The sequence below is a fragment of the Protobothrops mucrosquamatus genome, unplaced genomic scaffold (genome assembly GCF_001527695.2).
Source record: "Protobothrops mucrosquamatus isolate PMUCROS unplaced genomic scaffold, P.Mucros_1.0 scaffold5, whole genome shotgun sequence".
NCBI lineage: Eukaryota > Metazoa > Chordata > Lepidosauria > Squamata > Viperidae > Protobothrops > Protobothrops mucrosquamatus.
Window position 1 is genome coordinate 976,568 of NW_015386392.1, and position 13,188 is coordinate 989,755.

Sequence of the window (13,188 nt, forward strand, 5' to 3'; positions counted from 1 at the left end):
CTTTCTGTTGCTAAGCAAGATGTTAAGTGAGTCATGTCCAATTTTATCTTTTTGAGATGATTGTTATCATCAAATCACTGCAGTTGTTAAGCAAATCATGCAGTCATTAAGAAAATCCAGCCTCCTCTATTGTCTTTGTCAGAAGTTGACTAGGAAAGTCACAAATGATGATCACATGACCCCCCCAATGCAGCAACCATTGGAAATACATGCTGGTTGCCAAGCACCTAAATTTTGATCACACAGCCATGGGGATAATGCAACGGTCATAAGTGTGTGAGGGCCAATCGTCTCTTTTTTCAGTGCTGTTGTAAATTTAAATGGTCAGTAAATGAATAGTTATAAGTCAAGGACTACCTGTAAATACTATACTTGTTCATATCTTCAGGCTCTAAACTGGGGAAGAGGAAAGATAACATCATAACATAGGTAAGATCTGCTGAGCTCCCGCATTTGGTCCATAGACTTTCTTTATCCACTGATTCCAACAGACAAACTCACTTAAAAATATATATTCATTGGTGCTCGTGAACACGTTACAAATACAAGTATGAAGAGCTATATATAACCAGGTATAAATAGGCACATATTTAGATAGATTGGAAAAAAATGGAATAACTTGCTCGTTTTTGTTAGGTCCATCAATTCCCCCCATGTATTCCCACAGCAAAATACAATTCTGATTAAAGAAAGTGGGCCCCTGGCTCACTGTCTGTTCTTCATAGCAGGCATACATATCTCTTCAACTCAGTGACAGTTATGCACATGGCAGATAAACTCATTAATATTTGTATTTGAACATTTTCAAAATCCTGTAAATTAGACTGTGGAGCAGAGAAACAAATGACATATACCAGAAAACATCTGTACTTAAAAGCAACGAAAGAGGCTTACCTATCCCAATCATCATCTCCAGTTCTCCTTCTCCAAGACCTTTCTGCACCAGGTTTATGATGATCAAAGTCATCCTCTATAAACAAAAGACATTTAATAATTTGTACAATATGAAACAAATGCTTGGATTCTCAGACAGCAATACTGATATTACTTTGAAGAATCATGCTAGAGTCGCCCGATAGGGGAGTTAGGCAACATATAAATTTAATAAATTAAATAATAAAATCAACAATGCTGGGTTTCTGCACTGTCTTTGTAGTAGAACAACTTTAAAATCGCTTTTAGTTATATTTTTAGCAAGAAATACTGCTGGGCACCATCATAAATACATCCATGCTCTCGTAAGGAAGTTGCACTAATAGAAATGAACAGTAAGTACTGTAGACTGGCATGCGCAACCTCAACAAAAGGTAGAAAAATATAAGGTGAAGTAATTCTTACAAGGCTCTGACTGTCCAGTAACTCCAGACCAGATCTGACTCTTGAGGGGAAGAGAAATAATTTGTTTCATCTCAATAATCTGACTATAGAGCCCATCCCACATAGCCAATTATTAGAAATTACATGAATGTAGTCCAAAACAATCTAGGCTGCTTACCCCTCATTTAGGAATTCTTTTTTAAAATTCTAGAATCTATTGGCAGCTCTGGATTAATTAAGTAGCATCAGCAGGCATTCACGATATAGTTTCAAACAGTATTTTCTAGTACATATATTATCTAGATCAGCGGCTCTCAGCCCTTTCTATACCCCGCACCCCTAAAACGCTTCTGATATATTCTCACACTCCCTTAGAAAAGTTCAAAATAACAGCAACGAATTATGAATATACACTATCATTTTGAAATTTCTAAACCCAAGTTTTTGCACCCCCTGGAATATCGTCTGGCACCCCCAGGGAGTGCAAGCACCCCTGGTTGGGAACCCCTCCAGCTGATCAGCGCTTCTGGGAGTGCCCCGCAGAAGCGCCAATCAGGTGGAGCCCAGTGCTGATTCTGACGCTTCTGCTGAGCCCTGCAGAAGCGTCGATCAGGTGGAGCCCAGTGCTGATCCTGGCGCTTCTGCTGAGCCCTGACACCCCTGCAGAAGCGCTCATCAGCTGTCAGGGCTCAGCAGAAGCGCCAGGATCAGCGCCGGAAGGAAGAAGGAGATGGGAATGAGAAGGAGAGAGGCAGGGAGAAAGGGGAAAAGGAAGAAAGGACACACACACACCCGACGGTAACCACAATGCTAATGTGACCCTCAATGAAATTGAGGTTGACACCCCTGATATAAAAGGTTGTTAAGAGAATCTGGTTTCCCCATTGACTTTGCTTGTCAAAAGGTTGCAAAAGGGGATCACATGATCTTGAGACACTGCAGCCATCAAAAATATGAATCAGTTGCCAAGCATCCAAATGTAAATCATATGACCCTGGGAATGCTGAAACGGTCATAAGTATGAAAAATGGTCATAAGTCACTTTTTTCGGTGCCGTTATAATTTCAAACAGTCACTAAGCGAACTGTTGTAAGTCGAGACTACCTGTACTTTTATCACTTTTTTTCCTTTTTTGGGGGGTGGGTCATCAAGTTTTTGACACCTTGCTAGGCGATGGGTGGTACTCGGATATTGCCATATCCTAAAAGTGGCACAATGGGTGAAAGGGTTGAAAAGCCCTGATCTAGATGATCTTCACTAAAAAGCTTCAACAAGTGTTTATTTGACTATTATTCAAAAATCTCTTTTATACTACCATCCAAATTAAATCTCAGCAAGATGTAGAGTTTGTTTATCTAAAAGTCACTTGAATTCAAGATACATCCATCCTTAGGCCACGACAGAGATGCAGTTACAATCTTTGGAAGATCTGGGTAGGTTTGTCTTCTGGATTCATAACTCCAATTGGAGAGCTAGTGGAGACGGACACAGCCCAGCAACAGTTTCTGAAACAGGATATTCTGCTATCACTCGTTACAAAATGTATTTGTTCCTATGAAATCTACTCAGAAATTGCAACTGATTCAAATTGCAGCAGCCCAGCTGTTTATGGGGCCAATGTGAGATTAAGAAAATGTTCTCCAATTTACAGGAGCAGCACTAGGTATCACTACACTTCTGAATGCAATTCTATATGACGGTCATTGCTTAAAGCCCTTTATGGTCATTGCTTAAAGCCCAATTATATATGATGGTCATTGCTTAAAGCCCTTTATGGTTTGAGGTCTTCCGGACTGTTCCTGAAGTGGAATTTCCCTGGTGCATTCTGTTGAGGTGATGATGCTGGTGATTAATAAAACTACCTCTCTCCACCAAGACAGAACAAAACAAGGTTTTTTTTTAAATTCTTTGTTCCTGTCTCCCCAACATTAGAACAGCTCCTTCCTTTATTGGATACCAAAAGTAGGAGAATATCATACTTTGGCTTTCAAGGAAAGGTAATAAGAATTATTACCTATATTGTCAGGTAATTATTATTTAGTGCAGGAGTTCCCAACCAGGGGTGCGAGATGATATTCCAGGAGGTGCAAAAACTTGGGTTTTCAAAATTATAGCGTGTATGCATAATTTGATGCTGTTATTTTGAACTTTTGTAAGGGGTGCGAGAATATATCAGAAGCCTTCTAGGGATGCGGGGTATAGAAAAGGTTGGGAGCCGTTGATTTAATGCTATAGGCTGCACAATAATGAAATGAGTGGCATAGAAATTATGTGAAATAAACGTGTATACAGAAATCTAAGTTACACACTATTCAGGTCATTTCTTGTATTACTCATTCTATGTACGTGGAATTTATGCAATGTCTTCTATAATAGGGCATTGGAATATATATATTTAACCAATAGATTTAAGCATTTATGAAGACTCTTAACAATGTTTCTGTTCCATACTTTCAAAAAGAGAAAGGAAGGTAAGAATATAACATGCCAGTTTTGTTTAATGTGATGTCCTCCACATATGCTGAACTACAATTCTCATCATTTAATAAAAGAAAATGAATAGAATGAAGAGTTCTGCTCTCCTTTACATTGAAACCTCTAAAATTCTGAAAAGAACTGAATGTGGTACACTGTCAATAGGTAAAAGGAAACTTTGCGTTTAATTGCAGAATGTACTTCCTTAAGCTGGGACAATACCACAAACATGTAAAACAAGTTGGACAAATTCATGAAGAATAAAACTATTAATGGCTATTAAGCCTGATGGTATATATCATCAGCAGTTTTGAACGCAATATTATTGTAAGTATTAGTTGCTGAAGAACATAAACCAAAGATTAATTTGTCCTCAAATTCTGCTTCTGGACCTCTCAGACATAGATGGCTAGCCACTGTGGGGAAAAAAAGATGCTGGACCAAATCAACATTTCATCTGTTATAACAGAGGTCCCCAACCTTTTGGGCACCAGGAACCGGTTCTGTGGAGACAGGTTTTTCCACGGACCAGCGGGGACGTGGTTTTGTGTGCTGCCTGCATCCTGCGGATGAGGCTTTGCTTGTTTGTGTGGACCTGTTGCTGGTATACCGCGGCCCTGTACTGGTCCATGGACCGGGGTTGGGGACCCCTGGACACATAATATACTCATTTTAAATGACTTTCTAGGTTTAGCAGTTCATATGTACTTTAAATAGCTTGTATTCTACTTCACTTAGTAAAAGTTCTCTAAAATACAATTTACTACACTACCAAATATTCAAACTCAGTATATCAAAGTCAAACAACTATTTGTTTAGTTCAAAAAAAAATTAAGTGGCACAATTTGTTTGAAAGGAAGAGGATACCTGATAATAAAGCTCTTTATTACACAAAATAATAATAATAATAATAATAATAATAATAATAATAAAGCTCTTTATTACACAAAACAACACTGTAGTTAGCAGCATGTAAGGAGATCATAGTCTAATATCTAATGATTGCCACCATCCAAGTATCTCCTGCATTAACAAACTAGATTTCCAGATTTTCCATTAATATATACTGGAATAGTTCTCTAAAAGATTTTTCATCATACTGGGAAGAAACAGTTTTATATCTGCATTTTTAGGGCTCAAGTATGGACATAAAAATGCAAAGAAGGAATAAAACTAGCCAAGTCAACTATGATAAGAACAATTCAAATTGCAAGAAACTTGAAATAGATATTTGCAGACAGAATAGTGAGTTTCCAATATCCTCTCTCACCTTACTACTAGACAGTCTGCTATACAGTGTTGTATCTTATAACAAGTACCCTAAGTATCTTATATCAGAATTAGGATTAATTAATCAGGAAGTGGTTTTAGACTACTAGAAGATAGGTCTTTCAAGTTCAAGCAATATTTTAACATTTATATAACAGAATTATACTTAACAGTATAACAGTATAACATATGGACTAAAAACCTTCGCTAGGGAATCAACCAGATGTTTGCTCTTCCATCAGTAGCAAGTATACTTGGCATTTGGTTCTTATTTTATTAGGCACATCTGGAAACCTCAAAACCATCAGCCCAGAACAGCCATCTAAAAATATATGGAACTCTTTTCAGAGAAGTCTTTCTAAGTATGTGTCTCCTTTCTTCCTTGTACAATACATAACTAGAAAAGCACCAGATATTTTACCAAAGTTTTACAAAAGGTTTTCTACATGTCTATTAAAATAGATATCTTATCTATTTAGAATACAAATTGTGAACATAAGTACTGTCTTATGCCTAACTATATTTATGGTTGTATTATTATTATCCTTCTCATCTTCTTTACTATCTCCTCTTAGTGGTATCATTATTATGATTATTACTCTGTTGTTTTGCATGTACACTGAGAGCTTCTGGACTTAAACAAATCCCTTGTGTTTAATCATACTTGGACAAATAAAGTAGTGTATTCTATAAGTATAGAATCTATAGAATCATATAGCATCTATATGATTCTATATATTATATTAATTCTTCAACTAGATAATTATATAGGCAGTAATTATATTTTAAACCCTAAAAAGGAAGATGTAAAATCCAACAATCCAAGCCGCCTAGCTGTGGATACATAGCATAGCACTTACAGCATTTATTCTGATACTTTCCTCCCTTAAGTCTTGGCTACTAAAATGTCACTCTAGGTCAGGGGTAGGCAACCTTGGCTCTTTTATGACTCGTGAACTTCAACTCCCAGAATTCCCTAGAAATCCACGAATCATAAAAGAGCCAAGGTTGCCTACCTCTGCTCTAGGTAGTGTAGTTGTTTATAGATTTTTTAAATATTGTGACTATTTTAGTATGCAATTTAATGTTAATTTTTTTTTCTAATTTATACTTGCAGTGTCAGACCTGCCACAAACTTAAACCTCTCAGTAGAAAACAATCTTTGGCTTCATTTGCTGAGAAAAGTATATTTTTATTAGAGATCAAATATACTGCAGTAATGCATGGCCAGAACTAAGATTTCCACACCAAAATCCCTACCTTGTACTTTCCTGTCTTTCATTTCCCACCTCAAAGTAACCAATTAAAATCTAAAAAGCTGTTTTCCTTACGGTCAGTTCAAGTTTGGTATGCCACTCCCTCCTTCTTCCAGGTGGGCAGACTTTGAAGCAGCTTCTTGAGACAGCACAACACTTTGTTTTTGTTTCCCAACCATGCCTCCCTTGTCCCCCTTCTCCATAATTCATGGCAGACTGTCATCTCATAACAGCAAAGCACAAGCAAGGATGAGGTGGCAGCTGACAGTTAACAACCTGTATATATTGTATTGGGACGTAAATAAGTTATAACTACAATAAAAACTTGAGTAAAAATCTTTACTATAGGACAGCCCTCTTCAAAACCAATCCTCTTCCTTCTTTTTATTCATAATGGGAAACAAAAAATAATGGCATGAGTGTTTGTGGAGATGAGGATATAAAGATGTGGGGAATTCAAAGTTCCTTTCCAAAAATATATCTACTCTTCCCATTAAAAATGTCCAATTGTTTAACTGGGATGTAAAGGTTAAGCAAACAAAATAGCCTAGCAATTTGAATATATAAAATCCAGGTAAATCACAGGTGTCAAACTCGATCGTGTCACATGACGTATTGTGATGTATCATGACGGTTTTTTGCCTTTGCAGAGTTGGGGTGGGCGTGGCCTGCGCATGACGCATCCGGCCCGCAGGTCACCAGTTTGACACCCCTGGGGTAAAACAAGACTCTGTCCCAAAGACTGTGACATTAGACTATAATGTCAATAATTAGCAAATAGTAAAATAAACAAATAAAGCTCTGTAGTGAAAGCACATTTTCTCTGCAGGATACCATGTTTTACATTTTGTTTCCATTCAATTTATAGCTATTGTATTAATTCTGTATAAGCTCAGATAAGCTCAGATCACCCCTACCTTATATGCTTTATTAACAATGCACTGAAAAGGAGGCTATACTGACTGATATAGAGGCAATCCAAGATGAGTAAACAAACTTTGCAGCAAATTTGAACCAAGATTCAGGCCCAAGATTTTAACCACTGTATGTATCACTGTGGCTCTTCCCACATGATCAGTCTTGCTTGTAAATACTTACTATCCTCAACTTACTATCCTCAACTTACTATCAACATTGAGCCACAACTGTTTAATCTAAGTTGCTAAGTGAGAAATTTGTTAAGTGAGTTTTGCCTCACTTTACAATTTTTCTCACAATATTTCTTAAGTGAATCACTGCAATTCTTAAATTAGTAATATGGTTGTTAAGTGAATCTGGCTTCCCTATTCACTTTGTCAAAAGATCGCAAAAGGTGATCACATGACTTTGGGACACTGCACCCATCATGTGAATCAGTTTCCAAGCATCTGAAAGTAAGTCATATGACCATGGAGATGCTGCTGCAATCATAAATGTGAAAAATGGTCATAAGTCACCTTTTTCAGAGCCGTTGTAACTTTGTGCAGTTACTAAATGAACTGTTGTAAGTCGAGCACCACCTATAGACACAAAATGTTTGATTTGAATTTATTTTTCACTTTTGTTACCACACAAAAGTTTGAAAATTTCATATATATTGTAAGTAATGAAATCATACAACTAGCAAGTTATTTAAATCTTGATAACATTACAAAAACATTGAATTATTACGATTGTCTGGGACCAAAAGTATCAAAGAAATTTTGACTTACAAAACTACACAGAAGAGAAACATCCAAGAAAGTATATGAGAAATTCAAACTTAATATATAAGAAGCTTTTTTATTCATGACATTAACTATTTAAGACACAAGGATACACTCATGTAAGGAACATATCCAGAACCAAGCCAAGACAGATCAAACATAAAAAGAAGTATGGGCTGAATGTGAGTATTTTAAAAGCAAGCAATAAGCACAATATAAGTTCAACTTATATACCTTTTTCAAAATATAAGAACTTAATGTAATTCAAAATTGAAAGAACTCCTTCAATAAGGACAGATTCATAATTTACACTCCTTTACTAATTAAGGCCCTTTGCAGCAATAGAATACACAGCTGTCAAGTATCACATCTGTATGTATCTAATAAAAACATAAGAAGAAACCAAATCCTACAAAAGGTCATGTTCAAATGGAAGGAAATAGGAAATAAAAAACGGGCCACAATAACATCCCCCTCCCTAAAAATCTTATTCTACCCGTGATGTCTTGTGCTTTTGATCTTGCTTTTATAATCCCCAAAGATCCTCCCCCCTCCCCAATCCTAGGCCCTTAAAGAATTGCCACTGAACTGGTGACATCTTTTCCTTTCCATTCCCAATAAAGTCCTTACTAGCAGTGATGATGTTACCTATTTTGGGTAATGAAACATCTGCAAGAAAACAAGCCAGCCCAAAGAGCACCAAGGACCCTCTCATTTCAACCCTGAGCTACAAATGTTCTCCTTTATTGCTCTCAAGAAACAACACTTCCAAGCACCCCTTTATTCTCCCCGCTTCCTCTCTCGTCGGAGCGCCCCAAACCCCTGAAAATCCTACTCAAGCGCCCCTCGATTCAAACCTTCCCCACCCAACCCTTCAGACAAGGCTGACGTGCCCGTCTAGCCCAGCGAGGCTTCTCGCGAGTAAGAACACACTCAGGCGGCGCAAACAGGTCCATCTCTTCTCCTGCCACCCATGATATCAGACGCTTCTCCCCGCTCTCCCTGGGGCGCCCAGCACCCGTCTGGGGCCTGCGGCTTTCCCCGCGGGTCAGCCGCGCATCCCCACCCCCCTTGCCCTCGGGAGGACGAGAAGGGATACCGCACCTGCTCCTGCTCCTCCCAAGGCGGCTGCCATGGCGTCGGATCTTGCCAGGTCGCGGTGCGAAAAGCCCGCAACCCTCCTGCCTCTCCCGACGCCGGGAGCCGCTCTCGCCCAGGACCGCCCGCCAGACGCGGAGAGTAAAACTAGAATAACATGGCGGCCGGCTGATGAAGGAAGCGCAGAGGAGGCAGACCAAGAGCGCCGCTAGAAGCGCCGCGTTGTAATCTGGGATACTGGAAGACCGCCTGTTCCTTACCCGGAGCGGAAGATGGCGGACTCGGTGGCTTTGGCCAATCTGCCGCATTGGAGACAAGACGAGGGGAGGGGGAAGAGGGAGGGCTCTGAGGTGACGCCACGGCTTCTAGCGTAAACCAAGGAAAGCGGGCCTCTCTTTCCCTTGACTTTATGGTCAAGTGACTTTATTTTATTGATTTCTTTTTTAAAAAAAAAACTGGATTGCGAGGCGCATGCGCCTGAGGAAAATAGGCAAAGAAGCCGGCAAATAAATGGGGCGCATGCGTAGGAGGTTTTTTCTTTTTTTCTGCCAATAGAGGAGGTTTTTGCTTTTTTTCTGCCAATAGAGCAGAGAGAAAATATTTTGGAGTTATGTCTATCTGTAGCCGGCTTTCTCTAATGAGGAAGCCTGGGTAAATTGTTGTCCGGCTTAAAAATGACTCATAGCTTGCTGAATAATCTCCATGAACTGGATTCACATAACATAACACACATTGAATGATAAAGAAAACTTTTATCAGCCACAAACTTTTATCACCTTTGCATAGTAGCCAAAGCTATGTTCTATCTAAACACGTTACCATTTAGCCCAATGTTTTTCAGCCTTGGCAACTTTAAGCCGTGTGGATTTCTTCCAGAATCTCCCAGTCAGATGCTGGCTAAGTGACTGGATGATCAACAATTATAAAACAATAATAAAAATTAAAAACACATCTTAAAAGTTTTAAATCCAACATCTCAAAGTTGCCAAGTTTTGAAAGACTGGTTTTAGCCATTTAGAAAAACCTAGCTGATGAAATGATGGGTGCACATGTAAAACCAATATCTGAGTTCATGGTTAGAGACAAGTTACGCAGATGATAGATATAGAAATGAATTTTTGAAGAAAGGGATGAATATCTAGGTCACACATCACTAGTGTGTAGAATCTGGTAGCCATACACCAGGGGTCTTCAAACTTGGCCCTTTTATGACTTGTGGACTGGCTGAGGAATTCTGTGAGTTGAAATCCACAAATCATAAAAGGGCCAAGTTTGAAGACCCCTGCCATATACATTACAAACTAAGCTGATTTTGGTGCTTTATATAGCATAGTTTATGGCATAGGATATTATGCAATGTGGCTAATTATGATTTATTAATTAGCTATACTTAAACCCTGACTTCATGTGATTGTAAATAAATTTTCTGAGTCATCTGAATCTCAAGTTATGTTGCTATCCTTCTTTCAAGTGAAATTAATTGAAGATTAAACTTGGGATCTAAGTTTATAGGCCACCAATGTTTCAGAAAAGTAATTAAGGATGCATATTAATCAATTAACCTCATTTTTCTGATCCATGAGAAAGCAAAGGAAGAACTTCTATACAGGACAACTAGGATGCACATATTCATTCTCACCTGTGGTGGAATCTACTAACTCGCAATGGGATAATCATACCCAGTGCTTTTTTTGTAAAAAAAAAAAAAAAAAGTGCCGGAACTCACACACGTCATACAACCCGCCTTGCCTACCCTACAAGGTTCCATCCAAAAAAGGTGCCGGAACTCTGTTCTGGGCATTCTATGGCAAAAAACAGCCCTGATCATACCCATGTTTTCTATTATTGCATTATTTGTGATTTTAAATAATTGCAATTGTAGTCTAGTTTTGCCTCATTGTTATGAACTCTATTTGCAGAGTTAGTTGTTATTCCTTCTATGGCAGGGGTGTTAAACTGCCGGCCCGCGGGCCGGATGCGTCATGCTGAAACCGCACCCACCCCATTGCCAGCAATGTGGAAAAAAAGTTGCAATACATTGCGACACGTCATGTGACGTTGCGAGTTTGACACCCCTGTTCTATGGTAACAGGGAAAGGAAGGTCCTAGCCTCCTTGGATTGTGTTAATAGATTCAGGCCATCCTATCCCTAGGTCCTATTGATTATCGTGCCATGCCATCAGATTAATTTATCAGCCAATAGTAAGTTGTAACCTTGTTTTTAATTAATTAGTTCATTTCCACAAAAGAATATAGGTATAATCTATATCATTATATCACACAGTACAGTAGAGAGAAGCCAACAGAAATTCTCATCCAACAGAAAAGCAGAATATTTTTTGAAGCGTTCTTGAATAATCAATTATTGACTTCATTGCCCATTGTACTAGGTTTTAATTAAGCGATAAGGCCTTCCATATGGATGCTTTTATCTTTCAGATAAGGATTTATCGGACATCCCCCCCAGCAGGTTTTTATCTGAAAGATAAGGGAAAAGTACATCAGTTTGTTAGTTTGTTGTTTAAATCCTTTAATTAAAGGACCTCTGTATAAAAGTCATAGGCTTGAGAGACTCAAAGCATGTCTTGAACTAGATGAGCATCTTTGAGTGAAGGAGAATATAAAGAATTTTGATAAATTAAAAAATTGTTGAATCTTTTGGTGCTCTTCGATCTTGGTTGTTTTCTTGCAGACATTTCATTACCTAACTAGGCAACATTATCAGTGCTAGTGAGTGTAGTGTTTGCTCCATGTTTACATACAGAATAGTAGCTTCCCTGTCAGAGATGTGGTCCTAGTGTCTAGTGTTAATCCCTACTTAATGAAGTGCTACTTGCTCCAGGGGATATGTTCTACCCTTTGTGTTTCCTTCTCAACTTTTTAAATGTCTTTTTTGAAAGCTGTATATATTTTTATTTCTATGTATATCTATCTATCTATTTCTGAATGCCAATCTTCCAGGAATTTCCTAGAATTTTTGATTTGGCTTAGTCTAGAACAATGGTGGCAAACATATGGCATGCGTGCCAGAGGTGGCACTCAGAGTCCTCTCTGTGGGCCCACGCACAATGCCCCGGAGATGGCAACCGTCCCTCTTCAACCAGCTGCCCACTAACTCGCCGAGGTCCCACGTGGTCGGATGCACTCCAGCATGGCTGGTTTCCCTCCCCCCTGTCCCATCCCTCCTGGCCTCGCATGCTCTCCTTTTCCCAGGCATGACCCACTGCATCGCCTCTTTAGCTGTCGGCTGGCCGGCTTCTCTGAACTGCTGGCGGCAGGCTGTGGAGCCCCAGAGTGCGCCGGTTGAGGGGCCAATAGGCTGTGGCTGCTGACGGACACTGTCGGCCCCCAAGCGCTCGCTGGCCTCTGTGTGCGGGGGCCGATGGTGTCAGACAGCAGCCGCCCCGGCCCCTGCCTCACCTTGCCCTGCGACAATGGCACCCCCACCCTGCCTCGCCTCACCCCACAGGACGAGCATCCTGCCCACCACCCCATCTGCCAGAGGCCCCCTGTATCTCCCCCAACCCTGCCCGGACGAGCATCCTGCCCACCGCCCCATCTGCCAGAGACCCCCTGTATCTCCCCCAATCCTGCCCGGCCCCCACAGGTGTCCCTCCCCACAAGCAACATCAAGGTGACCACGCCTACCTTGGCCACACCCATCCAGTCTACCATGACCATAGCCACGCCCACCCAGTGAGTCACGCCCATCTAGTACCCAGCAATAAATAAGTGGGTTTTGGATTGCAGTTTGGGCACTCGGTCTCTAAAAGGTTCGCCATCACTGTCATAAGGCATTAGTTAGCTTATGAACTACAATAATACTTTGTAGTTATACTGGTCTGTTGATTATTTCTGAGATGTTTGATGCATGGTAGTGTTATCATTCTCATAGTTTGTGTTAGTTGTGCTGTAGTGGGTTGAGAGGTCAGCTATTTTTTTTTATCGTTGAATGGCTTCCATTTTGTGGAATATGTGTGTATATTTATGTATAACATATACATATACATAACCCTATATAAGGCAATCTGCTTCTTTTTTCTGCTCTTCTGGATTGCTGCGGTCTATTTGTGCTCATGTGAATAATG

At 39.7% G+C, this 13,188-nt stretch overlaps 1 protein-coding gene across 1 annotated transcript in view; it reads right to left on the reverse strand.

Annotated features, from left to right (window-relative positions):
- RBM33 (RNA binding motif protein 33) overlaps positions 1 to 9,147 on the reverse strand; it is a 106,787-nt gene extending 97,640 nt beyond the window's left edge. Inside the window, exons 1-2 of the mRNA XM_029282952.1 lie at positions 9,102 to 9,147; positions 895 to 968 (exon numbers count right to left, since the gene is read on the reverse strand). Of these exons, the coding sequence (XP_029138785.1) occupies positions 895 to 968; positions 9,102 to 9,137 (110 nt within the window). The 5' untranslated portion in view covers positions 9,138 to 9,147. The remainder of the gene's footprint in view (positions 1 to 894; positions 969 to 9,101) is intronic.
- Positions 9,148 to 13,188: the final 4,041 nt, after the last annotated feature.